The 23,277-nt window shown below is 38.3% G+C and overlaps 4 protein-coding genes across 11 annotated transcripts; 2 read left to right on the top strand and 2 right to left on the bottom strand.

Annotated features, from left to right (window-relative positions):
* Nucleotides 1-532: 532 nt before the first annotated feature.
* LOC141683200 (transcription factor TGA2.2-like) lies at nt 533-9,546 on the top strand. Of its 8 annotated transcripts, none has more exons than XM_074487895.1 (11): nt 533-850; nt 1,784-1,841; nt 4,656-4,729; nt 4,908-5,021; nt 5,168-5,227; nt 5,351-5,410; nt 7,162-7,239; nt 7,323-7,374; nt 7,775-8,046; nt 8,840-9,085; nt 9,184-9,546. In XM_074487895.1, the coding sequence occupies exons 4-11, from the start codon at nt 4,953-4,955 to the stop codon at nt 9,328-9,330; spliced, it is 984 nt and encodes a 327-aa protein (XP_074343996.1). In that variant the 5' UTR covers nt 533-850; nt 1,784-1,841; nt 4,656-4,729; nt 4,908-4,952; the 3' UTR covers nt 9,331-9,546. The 8 variants fall into 8 exon arrangements, with proteins under 8 accessions (XP_074343996.1, XP_074343994.1, XP_074343995.1 ...); XM_074487892.1 differs by having other exon boundaries at nt 534-850; nt 4,905-5,021; XM_074487893.1 differs by lacking the exon at nt 1,784-1,841.
* A 3,356-nt stretch (nt 9,547-12,902) lies between these two features.
* LOC141685777 (uncharacterized) lies at nt 12,903-13,469 on the bottom strand. Its single transcript, XM_074490861.1, has one exon. The coding sequence runs from the start codon at nt 13,467-13,469 to the stop codon at nt 12,903-12,905; it is 567 nt and encodes a 188-aa protein (XP_074346962.1).
* A 2,457-nt stretch (nt 13,470-15,926) lies between these two features.
* On the bottom strand, nt 15,927-16,758 carry LOC141685776 (uncharacterized). Its single transcript, XM_074490860.1, has 2 exons — nt 16,726-16,758; nt 15,927-16,259 (listed from the first exon to the last, which is right to left on the bottom strand). The coding sequence occupies exons 1-2, from the start codon at nt 16,756-16,758 to the stop codon at nt 15,927-15,929; spliced, it is 366 nt and encodes a 121-aa protein (XP_074346961.1).
* A 5,394-nt stretch (nt 16,759-22,152) lies between these two features.
* On the top strand, nt 22,153-22,977 carry LOC141685775 (uncharacterized). The gene has a single exon (XM_074490859.1). It carries the CDS (start codon nt 22,153-22,155, stop codon nt 22,975-22,977), a length of 825 nt encoding a protein of 274 aa, XP_074346960.1.
* Nucleotides 22,978-23,277: the final 300 nt, after the last annotated feature.

Here is a 23,277-nt window from a genome sequence, read left to right as displayed (position 1 = left end):
TACTAACTTTTCTTAAAATACTTTTTAACAAAATCTTAGGGTGTCATTATAATGAATATATAAAAAAAACAATTATAAGTGATGTCATGGGTGATGTCAAATGCTTTGGCATAGCCTGAATAGTTTAATACGGCTACAGCGTACATGAGTGAATAATGAGCATTGAAATCGAAAACTGCAACATATATGAATAATATTATAATTTTTTGTAAAATTAAAAATTATAAAATATTTAGATTTGATAAATTCAATAATTTTAATAAAAAGAATTCGTCTCTCTCGTATTCGCTTTTTGATGATAAAATAATAATCTATAACTGTCGACTATTTCCGTTTATAATAATCTAACACATAAATTTGATCCGTTTTATATAATTCTACCCGTCAAAATATTATAAAATAATATATTATATCCGGGATAAGCCAATAATATTTCAGAAAGTAATAATGACCAGCAGCCAAATGAATCAATAGAAAACATGAAAAGTTTATAGGGAAAAAAAGTCAAAATAAACTCTAATAAATGGAGATTGTTTATACTGAGACGGGCGTCATTCTTGAACAAGCTCCAGAAAGCACTTGCTTGCCAACAAAAAGACAACACTACTACAAAAGTTGATTTGCCTTTAAACACCCCCCCCCCTTCAGTTTTCACCATCTGGGTGTTGTTCTTGACTCAGGCTTTACTTGTTTCTGCTCCCCATTTTTCACACTTCCTCCTCCCTCAACTATTTTAGCATAACACTTAGCTGCTTATATATAATACACATATATCTTTATGTTTTTGGGCTGCTGTTGATGTTGAAGAAGTGGAGATTTCTATGTCTTCAGCACTGTTTTCCCATTCACTGTAAGCTTCTCTCTCTCTCCCTCTCCCTCTCTCCCTCCCTCTCTCTCTCCCCCTCTCTCTGAATCTCTCTCTCCCCCTCCCTCTCCCTCTCTCTGACTCTCTCTCTCTCTCCTTCTCCCTCTCTCTGACTCATTCTCTCCCTCCCTCTCCCTCCCTCTCCCTCTCTCTGACTCTCTCTCTCTGTTTTTTTATGCCTGGATTAGACTATGATGAATTGATGAACGATAAAATTTTGATGAAATCTATTCTAGCCCATTTTCTAAGCATGTTGAAGTTCAAATTAAATTCTTGATCAAAAAAATGAATTTGAATGTATGCCTTGTTTTATATTTAGGGTTAAATATCAAAGTGGTCACTCAACCGAATGTTATATATTAGTTTAATCATCAAACTTAACGGGGTATCATTTGGATCACTAAAGTAATAATAAATATGAAACAGATATCTCAAAATATGTGCTCGAGAATTAAAATTTATTTTATGGAGTTCTAAACATTTTTTTTAAACCTTATTACAACAAATGAAAAGTTATGAATTCATAGTATTTTAGATGATTTTTTGAGATTTTTAAAATTTATCTACTAATTATTTTTATTTAAATAAAGCAAATGACTACAAAATTAAAAATAAATAGTAAATAAATTTTAAAAAATCTTATTATATTATAGAAAATATTCGAATTCATACATTTTCATTTGGTTGTAATAGAATTCAAGAAAAATATATAGAACTCCATAAAATAAAATTTAATTCTCGAATACATATTTTGAGGTATACGTATGATATTTATTATGACTTTAGTGATTCAAATGATACCCCGTTAACTTTGATGATTAAACTGATATATGGCGTTCAGTTGAATGACCACTATGATATTTAACCCGTTTTATTTAGTAGGTGATCTTTATACATGTATGTTTGTATTGATTACAGATGACATGCTGTAGCTTGGTTTGTCAAGTAGCTTTTAATGATGCCTGCTATGCATATGGCAAGTTTTTGTTAAAACTTTATATATGATCTAGTTAAGTCCTCCAGCTGACACCTTGAGGTTGTGTTGAGATAATGACTTATCGTTATCGGTGTTTTATGTTGATGCCTACACATATAAATACTTGACATTGTGTTGAAAATCCTTGCATTATTTTATAGTGTAGCAGATATCTGTCTTCTCTTGGTAAGAAGAGGTTGAAGGTTCGAGTCTTAAAAAAGGTAGAGGCAGTTTTGTGTCATTGTGTGTCGAAACCATGCTTCTAGTTGGGGTTAAATATCAAATTGGTCACTGAAGTGAAAGTGATATATCAATTCTTTCACTGATCTTAATGGGGTATCACTTTAATCACTAAAGTCGTATAATTATCAAATAAACTTCAAAAATGTGACGAAAAAGTAAATATTATCTTTTGTTAAGTTCTACACATATTTTTTCAACGCTACTATAATCAAATGAAAAGTTATGAACTCTAGTATTTTAGATAATATATCTAGATTTTAAAACTTTTATTTACTATTTATTTTTAATTAAGTAAGATAAAATAACTAGAAAATTTAAAATAAATAGTAAATAATTTTTTTTAAATCTAGATATATTATCTAAAATACTAGAGTTCACAACTTTTCATTTGGTTATAGTAGCGTTGAAGAAAAATGTGTAGAACATAACATATGATAATATTTATAATCGCATTTTTAGAGTTATCTATTTGATATTTATATGACTTTAGTGATACCCCGTTAAGATTAGTGAAGGAAGTGATATATGGCCTTCACTTCAGTGACTACTTTGATATTTAACCCCTTCTAGTTGTTTATATTTAGCTAATTGAAGTTTGATATGTGTTTTTTTCTCTATGATATATATATATACTCTAGAATGACCAATTTGTATCTAAAAGGTTTTATATTATAGAGCCATAAGTATTATTTATTTTGTTCACCTTTTTATAGAAGTCTATGTACGGCATATATAAATTAGCTTTTTAAGAAATTTGTTAGTTGATACATAAGATTGTACAGTCTGCACATTATAAGTGATATCACCCCTAATAGGATTATTTTAAGGTTTTGAAATCAGGGTCGAAGAGTTTGGTAGCTAATCATCTGTAACCTTTGGGTCTGTTAAAAAAATTAATGTGTAATCAAGTCTCGATTATTAATTTGCTTGTTAACATTTTTGCTGTTGAGGTAAGCTCATTTTTATTTGTCAGGAAAGGCTTTTTAGATAACATAAAACATTAAAATTCTATACTCTGATTATGCAACTAATCCTTCTGTACTTAAGCTGATTTATTACAATTTAAAATTTGAGTTCTCTATATTATGTTTCAAGCCAAATGGGTATATATAGGGAGCCTATATCAAATAATAGTCCTTCGTTTACAGTGTTAAGTATATGGAGTCTGATGGTTTGTTTGAATTGATTATTAACCCCGGAGCTGGGGGAATCCAAGTGGGCAATACCTCTGCCGGGACTTTGCTGCCTTGTTAGTAAGCAGGGGTTCCTCCTGCCTCTGAAATGAAGATTGTCTAGGTGCCAAATTCCTGTGGATTCAGCCAGTGAAGCGGTCTTATACTATGATAGTAAGGCAGAAGAACAGTCTAACAAGGCATAACAACTCATTTAGAGAATTGTATTCCTTTGAAGTTTACATTTAAATTAATGCAGTAGGAGACTAGCTCTGCGTAGGCATACAACTATATTTAAGTGAACTGGACAATATGTTTAATTGCATGGTAATACATCTCAATATAACCATGACAAGATATGTGAGATTTAGATGTTTGGTTTTATTTTTACATCCACACAACATAGTTTGCTCCAACACATGTGAGATATATTCGTAAAAGTTTGAATCAATGGGCTTTATTTTGGTATTAGCTAGTTCTTTGGTCTCTTTACCCCTCTTAATTTGAAGTCTCCCTGTATGGTGTACACGTATAAACCTAATTAAAATAACTAAGTATATATGGAATGGATGGTATACCTAGAATTATAAACAAATATTAAATGGGGCAGGAGTCAACCCATGGGTTCGAACCTTAAGAACAGCCTCTTCATGAAAAATACAAGTATTGCCACTTACATTAAGTCCTTTCCTTTCTCATGCGGAAGACGTCCGGCATTATATTGAAGATGAAACTGAAGTTTTTTTATTATATTTTTTTATTCCCACAATTGTTTTGTTTCAAGTTGGGGGTAAAACAAAATTCACATATTTCGTAGAAGAGATATATAAACAGCCAAGTTTCCGCTCATTTGTTTATTCTACAAACATGTAGAATGTTGTAAACGATAACTATGGGCTTAATAGTGTTTTGTAAAGAATTTCACCATTTTCATGACTAACTTACCTCTAACTTACCTTAGAAATTTTGTGCTTTTCGAAAAAGTAAATGGTGCATACATTAACTGTTTTAAGTTAAAAATGGACTCAATTTTGAAGGTCTTAAGATTTCTTAAATCTTTTCGTGAGCTATATTACTTCATGGAGTTGATTGATCTTCCATGAGAGTGACTGTACATTTTCTAGCTCAAGTGGGACAATCATGTTTATGTAAATAGGGTAAGTTGTTACCAGCACCTTGACGGTTCTCTTTACCCAGTATGGAGCATTTGCTATCATACTGTTTATTTGATTGAATTTTCTCCCAGATTGCTTATACTCTTAATTTATATCTTAGTTTTATTCATTATACATACAAAAATATGCGATTCCTCGAATATATAATTTGGTACTGAATATATTTATTTCCTACTTGAGTCAGATTATGACTATTTCCTTTTTCATTTCTGGTCTATTAGCAGAGATCCTAAATATCATTCAACAGTGTCAAGTGTCCGTCCAATTTTTCTAGAGTCTGTTGGCCATTCTCTCTGAGGTAAATTTGGGAAATTATGATTTTTTATGTTGAATATTATATCTCTTTATCACGAGGATTAGCATTGCGCTTTGGGGTATTAGTAAGACTCTATGGAGATGCTTTGCAAAGTCAATCATTTGCATTATGATTTTATTAATTCTTTATGCTAAATTTTTACTGCAATTACCTTAAGGAGTTGGCAGCCACACTGTGTTTTCGAGTTCAGTTTGTGAGGAAGAACATGATGGCAAATGTAAGTCCTAGGACCGATACTTCTGCAGATGGAGATATTGACGATAAGATACCAGCGGTGATACTTTTAACTTCTACTTTACTGCTATCTGTATTTGTCCGAGATTTGGATTCCTTCCATCAAGTTTTGCTTGACTGTTTCATTATAACTTTAAACTGGTTCTTAAAATTTAGTTGTGCTGACCCGTTTTTTCATGGCTGTAGTTCCATAACAGTGATGGTATGATTGTTTCTAATGCCAGCGAGAGGTCAAGGGATCAAAAGGTTCTAACTTTCTGGCTTGTTAATTGTATATCTATTTTGCTTCGTAAAGTAAATACTTGTACATGATTCTGGTTGATTTGATTGAATTCCTAAGCTTAGTTTTGTTCAATTATTATATTACAGACACTCCGTAGACTTGCCCAAAATCGCGAAGCTGCAAGAAAGAGCCGACTTAGGAAAAAGGTAAACTTGTTTCTCATATACAATCTTTGTCTAAGAGAATGATTCAAGCACATTTGAACCTGAACTAGAAAGATCAATCTAAACATATGCATGGTATAACATATTTATCCATATAGTCGTATATACATTTACAGGCACATATACATATTTGGTCATTATACATTTATTGGGGTACCAATATACTAGCTTATAACTTGTCCGATGGATTTTTAATATTTTTTATCTTATTACTCTTAATATTTATTGTTTTGAAACAGAATCCTTTACCTGTATCTTGAAAAAAAAGAAGAAAATATGTATTTAATTATTATATTTTGTTAATGAAATTTGAACTTGAATTTCAGGGAGTAGTTAACTAGAGCCTGCTGTTGATAGGGTTTGAACCTTGAAACTATGGAAGTATAGAATATCTTTTTAGTGTTACATTTAACGTTCTTATGGAAGTAGAGAATACTTTTTAGTATTACTTCAACAATTCTCATTATCTGCCTTAAAATCTAACAGTTATTATTTAGTTTACAGAACCAATAACCAACCAAATATCTCATGTTCGGCTTACTATAGCATAGTATTGATATAGATTTCTGGTAAAAGAATTGATATGTTAAATTTATTTTGGCTATTTTCTTTCCGGTGGAACTATACAAGTTGATTAAATTTGGTTTTAAATTAATAAAAGAATTGCAATGCAGACCCTAATTGGACTTAGCTGGGTTTTTTTCTGCTTTAGTAGTGCAAGCCTCTGACTAATTCTTCCAGCTGCCTGATTTCATTTTTCTAGAGTTTACATAATTATTTATCTAATTTGCGCTGCAGAACACCTAATTATCAGATTTTGCAATTAATAATATAGCTGTTCCCAACTACTTCTGCAACAAAGCTTTTTTGAGTTTTTTTAAGTATTGTTTACTATTTGAATGCATAGTTGAACTATTGACATTTAAACAGAGTTTTGTCAACTAAGAATTTGCGCAAAGGACTGTTTCCGCTTCCTTAAGCATGCCTCTCGTTTCGTTTAACATTACTTTGGTGTAAAGTAAACCTAATTTGTGGAGACTATCCTTGATATCTTAATGCGTGCACATTAGCACTTCTGTTTAAAAAGTTATTCTGATTTGAGCTGTAATTTGTATGTTAAAAAAATGACTTGAAAAAGATTGTCTACTCATTTTGTTATTCATGGAGAATGCAGATAAGTGACTGATATATGCTTGTTTCTGGAACCAGAACTAGTGTTTATAGTTAAACTTAAACATGTTTATAAAGAGCTCAATGGGGGTACATCTCTGATGTGGTTTCCTTATCTTTCAATATTTAGTTGGAACCATATGAACATGATGATAAAGTTTTCAACGTATAACGTGGACAGTGATATATCAGTGGAAGTTCAGTGTCAAGAACTATAAACTTCTGTGACAGCTTCAGTAGTAAGCGAGATTTGAAGTTTTCTTTCCGGTCTTTAAGTTTTCATTTTCACTGTGGCTTTAAGGATATAAAAATATTCTTGCTTATCTGGCTAGAAGATCATAACATTTGAATTTTTCAGTAGTTAGGGCATGTTCCGTGATGGATGGATTATTTTATTATTAGGTTATTTGTAATCTAGGAACTCAGAGTCCCGTTTACATATGTATGGTCCGTAGCAGGTTTGTCTTGAAATATATATCTAAAAGATTGTGTTGATATGGTATGACTTGTGCCTTCTTTCTTGTTGCAAGTAGATGATATCTTCTACCTATGTTCTATTTTAGGCTTATGTCCAACAGCTGGAGAGCAGCAGAATGCAGCTGACTCAACTTGAACAAGATCTTCAACGAGCTAGGCAGCAGGTTGAATCAATATCTGCTGTAGTATACTCTGGACTACCTTGAAGTTTGCTGCCATATTATTAATGTCTTTCTCTTTTCTGAAGGGTAAATATATTTCAAGTTCAGGAGACCAGTCTCAGTCAATGAGCGGAAATGGTATGACCATATTCTCATAACTTTTCTTCTCCTAAGTAATAAGGATAACATTATAGGAATATAATATTTTTTTCGTAGATATCATTGAACGGTTTGTCTGTTTCAGCATCTGTATTGTTTCAGACCAAGCCCAAGCTAATGGGCACAATTGCATATCTTTATTCTGTCGTTATAAAGGAGAATCTTGTTGCCAGTTGGTAATTTTATTAGGAAGTAAAGGCCTCACTTTCTTATATCGTAAGTAATGGACCTATTTGAGTACCCTTAACCTAATTGAGTAATGGACCTAATTGGTAACCTGAACATGAAGACACTTATTCATCTTGCTCTAGGCATATTTTCTGTTATCCTTTCTTTGTTTCTTGAGAGATCTGAGTTGAGTGGTCTCATCACTTTGTAGGAGCCTTGGCATTTGATGTAGAATATGCGCGGTGGCTGGAAGAGCACACTCGGCGAGCAAATGAACTGAGAGGAGCTGTTAATGCCCATGCAGGCGATGCTGAACTACGCATCATTGTGGACGGCATCTTGACACACTATGATGACATTTATAGGATAAAATCTGAGGCTGCTAAAGCTGATGTTTTCCATATCTTGTCTGGAATGTGGAAAACACCTGCAGAGAGGTGCTTTTTATGGCTTGGTGGATTTCGTTCGTCTGAACTGCTTAAGGTGGGATTTCATCTCCGATTATTGATTAATGATATCCATACGTTGTATAGGTCCTATTGATATCTAGTATGTTTACACTCAATCTGCTGCACCCTATCTCTTTGAATGCTAATACAAAAATACTTGTGAGTAATAGATATTATTAGGGCTGTAAACGAACCGGACTGTTCGTTAAGCTCGCTTGAGTTCGCTCGAGTTTGCTCGAGTTCTAGCTCGATAAGTTCGGTTCGAGAGGCTATCGGACTCGAGTTCGAACCAAATATTTTGTCCAGTAAGCTTAACGAACGAACACATGTTCGACTCGTGTTCGACTAGAGTTCGTTTACATTAGTTGTGATTGATTCATCTATAGGTTCAAATGATTAAATTCTCTTTAGGGCTGTGAGAAGTTCTAACTCTATGTACAAGTATGGAAAAACTTGCGAGCATGAATGAATATGAAACTGAATGTTTGTTTCACAAATGTTGCTCTACGAATCCTAAGTAAGACTTGTCTAGTGGGAATACTTTATTCAGAGAGATGAATATGAAACTAGAAAATTGAGTTGCTTCAATCGAGGATATTGCAGCGTTAGTATGCACACTACAATGTACAGAAGTATAGTCTAAAAGCTATATGCGTACAAAAGAGTTGCAATTCCTAAAGAATTTTTCGACACAAAGTCTCACCCCCCCCCCCCACCCAACTACTGATATCAAGAATTTCTATTGTTATTATATTTTCTTCAATCTATATTACTTGGCTTTTTTCTAAAAGTATCACTCTCCTAACCGTGAGATTTATTATTTGTAGCTGCTCATGAGTAAGTTGGAGCCTTTGACTGAGCAACAAATGTTAGCTATCACCAACTTGCAGCAGTCATCCCAACAGGCAGAGGATGCTTTGTCGCAGGGAATGGAGGCCCTGCAGCAGTCTCTGGCTGACACATTAGCAGGTTCACTGGCTCAATCAAATTCTCCAGGAAATGTTGCCAGTTATATGGGACAAATGGCTATGGCTATGGGAAAGCTTGGTACGCTGGAAAACTTCATTTGTCAGGTAATCCTATTTTTTATTGTCCTTAAAAACCTGTAAATTGTCAAAAAAAAATCTACATAACCGAAAAGATTAAGTTAAGCAATTATTATTGATACCAGGCAGACAATCTGAGGCAACAAACCTTTCAACAATTGCATCGCATACTCACGACTCGGCAGTCTGCTCGTGCTGTCATTGCAATCAATGACTATTTCTCTCGGCTCCGAGCTCTTAGCTCTCTCTGGCTTGCCCGACCCCGGGAGTGAGCAAGCACTTGTATGTTACATCATATATGATTAAAATTCTACGTGTGACTCACTGATTTTCTATAGCAAAGCAGACCACAGGACATAAAAACATAGTTCAGCAACAAACTTTTCCGATAGTTCTTTCCTTGTAGTAATAGTCTTTGGTGGATCCAATTGGTTCTATCTGGATTGGTTTTGTGAACATTTAAGTTATCAAAGGAGATTTATAGTTTATGTTGTCTTGTGCAATACTGCCCTGCTATTTTACCTTTGTCATTTCAAATAATATTTTACATTTGTTGCAGGGTAGAGTTTGGGTCAGTTAATATATTTGGGAGGTTTGAACCTCCCGTTTTTTTCACACAGATACACATATTCAAACTTGCATATCGACTTGAGTTTTTTGTCACAAGAAAATTGCAAACAGCTGATTTTGGAAAATGTTTTGTTTTTTCAAATGAGTCCAAGTCGGTTCCAATTGTGGTCGGGAAACAAAACATGTTGCAGAGGAGGAAGAACTAAAAATGAAATGCGTGACAAATATTTGACGCATTGGTTGAGCTCTAATTCACTTGGGCCAGGGATTCGACTTTTATTTAGCATAGGAGTTCGACGTCTAGTAGTATGTAGTATGTACGGGTGCTAACTAATTAGCGAAAAAAACTAAAGATGAAACAAATGAGCTATTAAACAGACATACCTCAGTATTTATTCGGTAAATAAGAAATAGATGCAATGTGATTATTCTACTAGTGACTATTACAGAGGACAGTTGTATAATCAAAAATTAACACAGGTAAGCAATTATGTAACGAAATTATTGAATTGACAAAAAAGAGGAGAGAATAACTTAGGTTTAACGGTAATTTTAACAAATTTTGATAGAACAATGAAATACCTAAGTTGCCTAGTCATTAAGACACATCAAAACTATCAAAGATTCCTCGCACCAATCTTCTACCTCATCTGGCACCTGAAACCTAAAAATATGGAGGGGACCGTTACATGTGGTACACCTAAGTCTGACAATCATCTTACTTAACTGCCGAGGTTAGATCAACACAAAATAATATAAGCGAAAAGATCCAGCAAGTAACTTATAAGAACAATTCTACATAATAAAAATCTGGCAGTGACTCGATAGTAACAAAACTAGATCTCCGTATTAGGGTTTTTAAGGTTCAAGATCATGGTTCGAAAATGATCAAATAATTGGGTGGGATAAATCTCTTACAAATAGGTTTCTTTCAAAAAACTGGAAAGTCTCAAGATTACTTTTGAAAATTAATTCATAATGCTTTGTAAGAGTAGTGCTCAAGGAACGATTATGATCTTAACTTTTAATTTCATAAAATAAATAGTATTCGATTGGGATTATCCATACTTTAAACATAATACAGGTGATCAGCCCGTACTGACCTTCATTCCGGTCATAATGTACTCAAGGCACTATATTGGCTTTTAATATCGGACTAGCCCCGCTGGCCTCTTATATAGCTGGACTAGCCCCGCTAGCCTCTTACTCAATTATCTTTTATTTTTAGGAATTCTGTGAAAACCTTTATATTGGAAAAGTCAATGTATTTCTAAAACTTAATTCCATTTTAAAAGAAATACCGACCTTTGAAATCATTTGGACTCTTTCAAGTCGAAAATCATTCTTAGTTTCATTTCAAGAATTCAAGTGAGGTAAACGAAGGTATAAGAAAGGAACGTAAGCTAAAGAGCGATCAAAGGTAAGTATAGGTATACAATAATGTATACAAAGCTATTTAAAGCTGGAGTTTCAAGAAAGCATATGTAGTATCAATATGGGGATATCGGTAAGCATATGCAATGAGAATAACACGTCAACGAAATATAGGGAGTATTAGATATCCAAAAGGAAACAAGCTAATCAAAGATATATCAAATGCTTGGTAACAGTATCAATATAATCAATTTCCTGTATCGTTTCATAGCATAATCAACTTTCTTTATCATTTCATTTCTTTTGTCATTTTATAAGAAGGGCAGAGTTACTTGCCTCAAATGCTTTCCTTTTTCACAGAGATCAGGTTACTGCAATCTAGAACTTCCTTTCGTTTCCTAATCTGAACGTCTTTGTTTTCCGAATCTACAATACAACAATAACCCTAACTAGGGGTCTTATAAACAATCGACGTTTCTCTGAATGTCTAACTTTACTACTCCATTCGCCTTAGAATAACCAACTCGTATGTATATACAATCATATATGACTACATTCGCCTAAAACCAAGTAAACACGTAAAACCAAGTAAACACGTAATCACCTTTTTTACTTCACGTACTCACTCTTTTAATAAATACATAATATTTTAATAGACGGATAATCACATATATTCGTAACCTTACTCGTATTCATCTCACTCAAATGCACATAATCAAATAAGCATCTCCTCACAGTTCGCATAACACCTTAAAGTACATACCACATCCCTTTTACTTACATGAACATTTTCAATACCACTTATTTTATGATAAGTATTCTATAGGATACCATGCTAATTTACTTTTTAAAATCTACATAAATTTTGGGATTGCCTATTCACATGTACGCTAATCATAAAAAAATCAACCAACAACAATGAAATCATATTTCAAATTAACGATCTCAACATCGCTATACATTATAATCTAACTCAAGACACCACACACATATTCACATGCTTTTATCCAAAATTAATCAACACGAACCAACAATTACCATATACAGATCAAAAGCACGATTAATAACTAAAATCTTTAACATCGAACAGAGGTACCATTTTCCGAATTATAAAAATCTGAAATTTTACAAGTACCCTTAAAAGGATCTCATAATGTTGGAATGTTAGCACTATTAGATTAGTAGATCCAGAAAATCTGTGGCAGCTTTATAAGCCCCTACATAACCTTTAATTCACTCTCTCTAGCATCCCATCAGAAGTTAGGCATCCTGCATACTTTGCTACTGACAATATCTAGTCACATAATCCCATTATCAGGAAGTGGGCTATCTGCATCCATGTTAGCGCATCGTGCAATATTTGCATGTTGCGTGCTAGATGGCAAGATAGTCGTGGCTGCTGGTTCACCATCGGCAGAAAATTTATCTCTCAAGTTTAAATATACGAGCCTGAAAAGAATGTTTTGATAGAATCTAATAATTTTATAAACATATAATTCTCTAAAATAGAGACAAGGACCGTAATCATCATATCTAATTATCGATATTAAACTGAAGGAGGAAACGTACCTGAATACATAAGGCGATAATTGTGACGGTATCTGAATCTGTATAACGTTCTTGATTATTGTCTTCCTCAACCAAGTACTCATTAGGGTTTCCTTAACCAAGTACTCATTAGGGTTTCTCAATAGCTCTAATGGGTAGAGGATAACCCGTTACGTGTACTTGATATATTGGGGACTATAACTCTTTTTATATACCACCTAATTAAATTTCCCATTATAATTTATTTGGTTCTGGTATTAGCTATCCACTTATTAGGTCCATATAATAAATTAAAATTTAATTGAGTTTTTTATTTGGTCAATTTTTTTTTGAATAGTTCTACTTGCATTAATCAAATAGCCTCTAGGGCAAGGTTACACATAATAAAATTAGGAGCAGTATATGACCATTCCTGAGGATCTGACACAGAATAAGCAGCCTGAGCTAAGCTATGAGCTACACTATTCGCAGATCGATTTACAAAAATGACTAACACTTCATCAAAGTGTTTAAGTAACTCTATACAATCCTCCACATGAGGATGAAAAATTGATTTAGCATGACCACCTCGGATTTCATCTACTAGCACTTTAGAATCTGATTCAAAGATAAACTTGTTCTGTCTCCATGATTTAACCCATAACAACGCTTCCTTGAGACTTAGAGCTTCAGCCTCCCGTGCACAAGCTCGACTTCGTACCAATGAACTTCGCGCCCGAACAAATCCACCTTCATCATTCCTCACAACACAACCTGCACCCACAAAATCTCTGTCATGTCTACAAGCCGCATCAATATTGATCTTTAGCCAGCCACCTGGTGGTTTAGACCATTTTCTTCGACTCTCCTGTGTTCTTTCTTCTCTCCGTTCCGTCTTTTCATTGACTTTTCTCCAGTCTGTTAACATATTCAATGCCATAGACTTGATGCCAAACACTGAAATATTGTGTTTATCCCAGACCCACTTATTTCTTCATAACCACAGACACCAGCACATCAAACCTACTAGCAGTACCTGTTCTTTACTTGCCGATTGAAATACCCTTTTTAAGACACTCATCACTGTATCTCTCTACTCTGTACGAATTAGTGCATCAAGCCCTAGCATTCTCCAAACTTCTTTAGCAAATGTACATTCAAAAAATATATGAACTGCTGTTTCTGAATTCTCTCGACACCCACCACACATTTCATCAATGTTTACTCTCTTACCTTGCAATGCAACCGTTGTAGGTAAGACAACACGCACTGCACGCCATAACAAATTAATCACTTTTCCTGGTAGCTGCATTCCCCAAATTTTCCTCCAAAAAGTCTTATCCGTACACTCCACTTCCCCTTGTAAATACCGATAACAGCTTTTAACTGAGAATTCTCCTTTGTCGTCCAGCAACCAATACCAAGAATCACTCTTATTACATAACGGAATAGGCACCTGTTTTATCAGCATTCTGTCACGTTCATTGCACAAGTCAGTGAGCATATTCTCATCCCATTGTCTTCGATTTTCATCCATAAAGCTTTCCACCCTTATATCTCCCATCTCTTCATACATTATAGATGTCAAGTACCCATTCTCTAAATAGGGCAACCAAGGAATCTTCCATGCCATCGTATCTTTCCCATTTCCAATTCTTCTTCGACTTCCCCTCCTAATCACCTCTTGCATTTCCATTATGCTTCGCCATACATAACTCATATTACTCCCCAATTCTGCTTCCAGGAAACTAGACTTAGGATAATATCTGGCTTTCATTACATTAGTAACCAACGGATTACTATTATTTATCAACCGCCATGCTTGTTTGGCCAATATAGCAACGTTGAATTCCCTCAGCTTTTTAAAACCCAAGCCACCTGCGTCTTTCACCATACATAATTTATCCCATGCCAACCAGTATATGCCCTTACCTTTAGATCCACCCTTCCCCCACCAAAATGCATTCATCCTACGTTTAATTTGCTCACACACTGTATTAGGAATCAACATGATATTCATCCAAAAATTAGGAATAGCCTGTGCGGCTGTTTTAAGCAACGTAACCTTCCCCACCTTCGATATTGTATGTTTATCCCAACCTTGCAATTTCTGATCAATCCGCTCCAAAATAAAGTTAAACTCCGCTGCTTTATTTTTTCCAATACGCATTGGTAATCCCAGATAATGGCCAGGTACCTCAGCCTCCCTTACTCCCAATTGATTGCACACAGTTATTCTCGCTTCCTGACTCGTATTTGGTGAGAATGTAACAAGACACTTGTTGAAATTTATGACCTGCCCAGATATACTCTCATACCTGTTTAAGATCTGTTTCATTACACGTGCTTCAGAGTTCGTCGCCTTGAAAAACAGATAACAATCGTCAGCAAACAGTAAGTGTGAGATAGCAGGTGCTCCCCTAGCCACCGTACATCCGTGCAAGACACCAGCTTCCTCATTTTTTCTGATGATAGCACTTAAGCCCTCTGCGCACATGATATATAAATATGGTGATATAGGATCACCCTGACGAAAGCCACGCTGAGGAAGAACACTCCCAAACTCCTCCCCATTATGAAGAAAACTGTATGAAACTGAAGTAATAAATCACATCACCCTATCAATCCACAGCCCACAGAAACCAAGTCTTCTCATCATATTTCTTAAAAAACCCCACTCCAATCTATCATACGCCTTGGAAATATCTATTTTTAATCCTGCAATCCCATTGCTTCCTTGAGTGCGCCTTTTCATATAATGATTTATCTCAAACGCTATCATTGCATTATCAGTGAGCAAGCGTCCCTCAATAAATGCACTATGTCTATCCGAAATAACTGATTTCAAGCTCACCTTCAATCTATTAGCTAACACTTTTGAGAGAATACGTACCAATACATTACACAATGATATTGGTCTTAGGTCCGCCATAGTTTGAGGCATCTTTACTTTCGGAATCAAACAAACAACAGCTTTATTAGTTTCCAGTGGAAGCGTACCAGTGTTCATAAATTGCTGACAAAAACTCACCACATCATGCTTCACTATATGCCAAAATGACTGGAAAAAAGCAGGATTTAATCCATCCGGGTCAGGTGATTTATCAGGATGCATAGAGAATGTTGCATCCTTAACCTCTTCCTCCATAATTTCTTTAACCAGATCTTAGTTTACCATGTCAGTCACCTGCTGTACTACTTCTCCATTAGTTAAATCCCCATCTGGCGATGTTGATTGAAAGAGCTGTGAGAAGTAATCCTGTACTATTCCTTGAATTTCCTCTGGTGTTTCTTTCCATTCCCCTTCCCGATTTCTTAAGCGCTGTAACACATTATTTCTTCTCCTTTTCGATGCATAATTATGAAAAAATCGAGTATTCCTATCTCCTTCACGCAGCTAGAAGTTTTTAGCTCTCTGCTTCCAATATATTTCTTGCTTTTCTAACAAATTCAAATATTTCCACCTCTCCTCATTATACAACTGAACACCTTGTACATCTCTTCGTGACCTAAGTTTCCGCATCCTTGCCCTACACTCTATAATGTTCTGCTTATACTCCTTGCTGATTTCCCCACCCCACTCTTGCAATTTCATTCCACAAAATTGAATTTTTTCCATAATCTCGACCTCTCCTGCCTCCTCCCAACCATTCTTTACTACTTGACTGCATTCTTTTTCACGAAGCCATGTGTTTTCGAAACGAAATCTTCTTTCCCTTCTCTGGTACACCTGTTTATTTGGTCACTTAATATAACCTCAATATAATAAATAACAAATATAATTGATATATTTATATATATCCCATAAAATAATAATTATTATTAAAATAATAGTAACATGTTTGGGCCTTGATATGATACCTAACCTTCAACGTGCATACAATGTTGCTAGCACACGGGAAGTAGTTATAAGGGGGAAGATGCACGCCTTGCATATAAGATTGTTTGTATTACAGATACACGATAAGGAAAAGCAGAATAGGATAGTTCACGACTGTTTACCGCATCTTCTTACATGTGCTCTTTTGCTCAAGTCTAATTTCTTGTTCTCATCCGCTTGTTAGGCATTGATAGGCCATAAATAATCAAGCCCAAATAAAGGAGCAGAAGCCCATAGAGAGAACACCCAGGCCCAAACTGGGGTGATCCCCGGTGCCGCGTGGCACTGGACAAAAGAGTCAACTATCTCATGTTACCCAAAATGGAACAATTGCATCCCAGCCGTCCATGTGTAAATATCCCAAGGTAACACTGGTGGAAGAGGGACACCTTACCCCACAGTCCATCCAAGCCGTCAAATCGCTCACCAACCAAGAATGATCAAAGGCTAGGATGAAGAGGTACAAACCCCAAAAACCCTAAATCTTGGGACCTATAAAAGGCCCCAAAAAGAGGGTTTTAGGGGTTGAAAAACATTTTGACTACTACACTCTTATACACACACCACTATACATATTTTTGAATAGCTCCATCTTCCCACTTCTTCTTCTTCTTCTTCTTCTTCTTCAAGAAACCCCATTCTTATTCTCACGCCGGAGTTGCCGCGGGAAACAACCCCCCCTCCGGTTCTGTTTTGCAGAGTCCCCTACCTAGCAAGTTAACCTCACACCGGCTGCCACGTGGACAGGGCTCTAGCATACGTGAGAGAGGAGAAGACCTAGGAAGAAAAAGAGTTATCATTGGTGCTAGAAGGAGGGGTCGAACCTCCGGTGGTGTGGTGCCATCTCCAGTTACATTACACAGCTCCAAGAGCCAAGAAAACCCCCTCCCAGGTAAGAACAAGACCCTCACTCTCTTCACGACTCATTTTTCTTATCTTTTCTTCCAAAAACAGTCATGCACCATGTCGCACCTCTGTTACCGTTTCCCATACTCTGTTCTGAAAAAATGGCCACAAGAAAGAGCAAAACTTCGGTGTCGGGAACTATTCAACCCACCGTTGTCCCACCCAGGGATGGAGAGATGGAGGTCATAGAAGAGGAGCCCCCCCATAACTCGTGCTTCATCTCAACTCCAGCCCGGAGACCAGAGAGTAACTATAGAGAAAGTAGCCCACAAGTATGCAGAAACCTCAACAAACCCTTGGGGAAACATGACTCTGGAGCCGATTCAAGCGGCTATGGATCTATGGAAAGAAAAGAACAATGTCCTGAAACCCGTCCCGGGGACCAGAAGGAGCACTCTGAAGAATCTCGGGGCTCAGTCTTGGACCAGATTGACAAAACTAAGAGGCCATTAGAAGATGCCCGGGACGAGATCAAGAGGGCTACACTCCGGGACCGCATCCGGAAGGAAGAAGTGGCCAAGGCCAACATTGAAAAGAGGATCCAAGAGGAGGAGGCGAAACAAAAGAAGAAGACACGCAGGATTCATGTCTCTTCAGATTCAGATCAGGAGAAGGAATCCAAACAGGAGCAGATAGCCCGGGCTCTTCGGGATCTTAAAAGAAAAGTTAAGGGGGACATGGAAGTCGGAGCGGTGGCCATGCCCTTCACCAGAAAATTGGAATCCACCCCCAGGGAACCCACACTCAAACACTTGAACTTCGACTCTTTTGACGGGCTTGCTGACCCTGAAGAACATCTGAACTACTTCGAACAGATCTAAAATATATATGATTACAATGACCTCACCAAATGTCGTTTCTTTGCTTCAACACTAAAAGAAGGAGCGCAAAAATAGTTCAGCAGAATCTCCCCTCGGAGCATCGAATCTTGGAAAGACTTCCGGGAAATATTTATAAAGAGGTTTAGGGCGAACCGCATGAACGAGCTCCAGATATGCCACTTGGAAACCATTCAACAAAGAAGCAGAGAAACTTTACCAGAATTCATCAAAAGGTTTCAAGAAGCGATCAACCAGCTCTCCAACCTTGAGGAAAAGGAAGCCGTGAATATTTTCCGTCGAAATCTCCACCCGGTTTCATGCGAAGGCTACATAAAAGATCTGATCCATAGAGAGCCCCAAAGCCTTGATTCCGCTTATGCGATGGCTTCAAAGTTTATCAAGGAAAATGGCTTCCTCACATCCATGAAGATGAACAGGCGAATCCGGGATGACGATGAGTCCCCAGAACATCGCTCCTCCTGCAGAAAAGAAAAGAGACACAAGGCAGATATGCAGACCTGGAGGATTGAAAGAAAGCCCAAGCCTAAAAGGGAGCCAAAGCCAGAGCCCGAGTGGACACCGCTCAACCGGCCCCGGGCTGACATCTTAAGAGAGGTCAAGGGGAAACCTTTTTACTACCCCCCAAAGCCGCTGCTAGCACCCCCGAGAACAGGGCGCGAGACAAACATTGCGGATATTACGAGGATCATGGCCATACCACGGAGAACTATTTTTTTTTCAAAATGTTCATTGAAGACCAGATTAAGAAGGGCAACATGAACCAGTACCTGCAAAGGAGACTCAATGACAAAGATAAGCCCTCTAGCGGCGGTAAGCACGTGGTCAATGTGATCTTCGGGGGAACCTCCTCCCCTCCCCGGGGCCCAGATATGGACAGTGATATCATGATGATCCATCCTGCTGAAAATGAACCCATATACTTCTCTAATGTCGATTACGAAGGCCTGGATCCCGAACATAACCAAGCCCTGGTCGTGACTCTCGACATTGCCGACAATGAGGTACAAAGAATTTTGGTTCATAATGGTTCCTCGGCTAACATTATCTTTGAGCATATACTTAACATGATGAAGTTGGGACACCTTCGGATGGACCCATGCCTCGAAGACCCCCTCTATGGATTTGGAAATAATATGATTCCGATCCACGGGGTAATATACCTCCCCATGGTCTTCGGGACCGCGCCCCGACAAGTGTCTTATATCATGAAATTCTACGTGATAAGTGCCACTTCCTCTTATAACATGATTTTGGGGAGGCCCACCATCACCAAGCTCCGGGCCATCCCTTCAATAGTTCACTTAAAGCTAAAGTGTCCCACCCCGGGAGGTATCGTAGACCTTAGAGGAGACCGGGGGGTATCCGGGAAATGCTATGGACAGGCCTTGGTGATGGCAGAAACTGATCCTGAGAACAGGAAGAAGGTAATGGCTTTACCCAAAGGCCAAAGCCGGAAGAAGCACCGTGAATATCTCAGTAAAAGGCCAAGATTAGATATCAACGTGATAGAAGACTCGGGCTATGGCGTGACCAACGCCGATGCCCGGATACAGAAATTTATCGAAGTTAAGGAAAAGACCAAGGTTGAACCCGCTGCACAAACTATCGAAATACATTTGGAGCCCGGGAACCCCACCCAAAAGTTGAAAATTGGAAAAGGCTTAGAGACATCCTTCCAGGAGGAACTCATTCTGCTGCTAAAAGAATATGCGGACGTGTTCGCATGGGCACCGGAAGATATGCCCGGGATTAACCAGTCCGTGATAATGCACAGTTTGGATGTAGACTCATGGAAGAAACCAATCAAACAGAAGAGGAGAAACTTCGACCCGGAGCGACAGCAAGCTATAGACGAAGAAGTAGAGAAGTTGCTTAAGGCCGACATCATCTGCGAAATCAAGTACCCCGATTGGCTCGATGTGGTGCTAGTCAAGAAGCCGAATGGAAAGTGGAGAATGTGTCTCGACTACACGAGCCTCAATGCTGCATGCCCCAAAGATTCCTATCCCCTTCCCAACATCGATCAACTAATCGACGCAACTTCGTGCCACACCATGCTCAGCTTTATGGACGCCTTCTCAAGGTATAACCAGGTCCGCATGAATCCCGAGGATATCGCCAAAACATCCTTCATTACTCATCGGGCAGTCTACGCCTTTGTCATGATGCCCTTCGGGCTCATTAATGCTGGAGCCACCTACCACAAAATGATGAACACAATCTTCAAGAGACAACTGGGGAGGAATATGAAATCCTATGTAGATGACATGATCTCCAAATCTCTCACGATCCCGGATCACATCAAGGACCTTAAGGAATGTTTTGACAACTTGAGGAGGTACAACATGAAATTGAACCCGGAGAAGTGTGCGTTCGGAGTACCTTCGGGAAAATTCCTGGGCTTCCTAGTCAGCGAAAGAGGAATCGAAGAAAACCCGGAAAAAATCAATGCCATAATGGAAATGAAGATACCCCACACCCGAAAGGACATTCAGAAGTTGGCAGGATGTCTCGCGGCCCTACGCAGATTCATCCCGAAGCTGGCAGAAAGATGTCTCCCGTTCTTTGAGTTACTGAAAGGCGCCCGGAACAAGAAGTTGGGACCCCAGAATGCCACACAGCTTTTGAAGAAGTCAAACGATACCTGATGAACCCCCCGGTGCTATCAAAAGCTAAGCTCGGTGAGCCTTTATTCCTCTACATTGCTGCCGGCCCGAAGGCCATCTCTTAAGCCCTAGTCCGGGATGAAGGAGGAATACAGAGCCCCATCTACTATGTCAGCCAAGTCCTCAAAGATGCGGAGACTCGGTACCCAATCTTGGAAAAATTTGCCTTGGCCCTCGTACATTCCAGCAGGAAGCTAAGGCAATACTTCCAAGGCCGAGAGATTAGAGTGGTCACAGATCAGCAGCTCATAAAATCATCCACAAGCCAGATGCCTCCGGAAGGCTAGTCAACTGGGCCATTGAATTAAGCCAATTCAACATCAAGTTTGTGCCACGGACAACGATAAAATCCCAGGCCCTAGCAGAATTCGTCATGGAATGCACCTTCTCAGAACATCAAACACCTGCTTCCGGCGGGATTGCCCAGGAAGAAGCCAACCCAGGCACACACTGTTGGAAGCTCTACGTGGACGGGTCATCTACGGCCGAAAGTTTCGGTGCTGGCCTCATTCTAATCAGTCTGGAAGGTTTCACCATTCAACAAGTAATAACCTTTGCCTTCAAGGAAACGAACAATCAAGCTGAGTATGAGGCACTCATCTCTGGGCTCAAATTAGCAAAATCTCTTAGTATTATGAAGATGATCATCTACAGCGACTCCCAGATTGTAGTCAAGCAAACCAGTGGAAAGTATATTGCGAAAGATCCAAAATTGGCATAGTATCAAGCAATGGTGCGGGATATCCTGGAAACCATCCCCGATATCACCATCCTCCAGATTAATAGAGAAAATAACTCCAAGGCAGATGAGCTATCCAAGCTCGTGCAGAATACATCGGACCTCACCAGTTCGGTATACTTCGAAGAGTTTAAGGCACCCAGCACAGAGCGATCCGAGGTCCTGTGTATCGGCAGCCCGGACAACTGGATGACTCCCTACATAGCCTACCTAAGGGACGGAACGCTCCCGAAAAACCAGAACAAAGCCAGATACTTAAAGCACAAGGCTGCTCGTTTCTTCCTGGAAAATGGTCAGCTATATAGAAGAACCTTTTCACCGCCCACCCTGAAGTGTGTAGACCCGGATGAGGCAAACTATTATCTCCGGGAAGTTCATGAAGGCATCTAGGGAGATCACTTGGTAGCCAAAGCTCTGGCTTACAAAGTCATCAGGCAATGGTATTACTGGCCCACAGTCCACACCGACTCCATCGCCTATGTTAAGAATGTCCTCAGTGCCAGAAGTTCAGCAAAGTTCCCAGACAAAGCCCTAGCCTTCCGGCGTCAGTATTATCTCCAATCCAATTTACCGTTTGGGGCATAGATATCATGGGCCCCTTTCCTCGGGCAAAAGGCGACCTCCGCTACGTCCTTGTAGCCATCGATTATATGACAAAGTGGGCAGGAGCTAAGGCCATGAGAACAATAAATCAACAAGATTGTATCAAGTTTATGGATTCAATCGATATGAGATTTGAGATCCCGGTAGTTCTAGTCTCCGATAATGGGCCACAGTTCGTCGGGTCCGACTTTGAAGCATATTTGAAAGAACTCGGGATCAAGCACAAAAGGGCATCAGTGGCACATCCTCAAGAAAATGGGCAGGTCGAAGTAACTAACAGAACCATACTTCGGGGTCTGGAAAAAAGGTTAGAAGAATCTAAGAAAACTTGGCCAGATGAGCTCCTGAAAGTCCTGTGGTCCTACAGGACCACTCCGAGGGCGGGAACCAATGAAACCCCCTTCAAGCTTGCCTATGGCACCGAAGCCCGCATACCAGTCGAAACTGGGTCCCCCTCCCACAGGGTCGTCAACTTTGATGAAATCTCAAATGTTGAAGGCCTCAAGACCAACCTGGAGCTCCTGGATGAAGTAAGAGATCGGGTTGTAAAAAACATGGAAGCCTATAAGGAAAAGACAAAGCTCTACTTTGTAAAGAAGGCAAAAATCAGAGAGTATGAAACGGGAGATTTGGTACTTTGGCACACCGAGGCTTCGGACCTGACCAACCAAGGAAAACTACAACCCAACTGGGAAGGGCCCTACATGGTTAAGGAAATACTCCACCCAGGAACCTACAAGCTAAGCTATCTCAGCAGGTCCGAAGTCCCAAATACTTGGCAGGGAACCCGCCTAAGGAAATTCTACCAGTAAGGGCTAGGTGCACATTCCGGGGCCATCTCTACTTTTATGCTATGACAACTTGATGAAAACTCTCTCCTCGTACACTCCGGAATGTAACTTTTGCTTTATTTTGATTTAAATGAAAAACTTCGCTTCGAGCACCCCATGGCCCAAGATAATTTTACTTTGTCATTTGATTACTGTCGTCATATTACTAGAAAAATTTTATTCAGTTAAAATTTTAAAGCCCCATCCCGGGGACCATAACACAAACCATGTGTACTTAGAAAAATTTTATTCAATTAAAATTTTAAAATCCCATCTCGGGGA

Source organism: Apium graveolens, chromosome 9, assembly GCF_009905375.1.
Source record: "Apium graveolens cultivar Ventura chromosome 9, ASM990537v1, whole genome shotgun sequence".
NCBI classification, from domain to species: domain Eukaryota; kingdom Viridiplantae; phylum Streptophyta; class Magnoliopsida; order Apiales; family Apiaceae; genus Apium; species Apium graveolens.
The sequence above is the reverse complement of the archived record's forward strand: the minus strand, read 5'-3'. Positions and strand labels throughout refer to the sequence as shown.

Excerpts from the sequence above, each read along its gene's own strand:
- LOC141685775 (XM_074490859.1), top strand. The coding sequence starts at position 22,153 with ATGGGCCCCTTTCCTCGGGCAAAAGGCGACCTCCGCTACGTCCTTGTA.
- LOC141685777 (XM_074490861.1), bottom strand. The coding sequence starts at position 13,469 with ATGGCATTGAATATGTTAACAGACTGGAGAAAAGTCAATGAAAAGACG.
- LOC141683200 (XM_074487897.1), top strand. The coding sequence starts at position 4,953 with ATGATGGCAAATGTAAGTCCTAGGACCGATACTTCTGCAGATGGAGAT. Across the intron at positions 5,228-5,350 it reads AGAGGTCAAGGGATCAAAAG|ACACTCCGTAGACTTGCCCA; the intron begins GTTCTAACTTTC and ends ATTATATTACAG. Across the intron at positions 7,240-7,322 it reads TTCAACGAGCTAGGCAGCAG|GGTAAATATATTTCAAGTTC; the intron begins GTTGAATCAATA and ends TCTTTTCTGAAG.
- LOC141685776 (XM_074490860.1), bottom strand. The coding sequence starts at position 16,758 with ATGGACGGCTGGGATGCAATTGTTCCATTTTGG. Across the intron at positions 16,260-16,725 it reads ATGCAATTGTTCCATTTTGG|GTGTACCAGAGAAGGGAAAG; the intron begins GTAACATGAGAT and ends CCAAATAAACAG.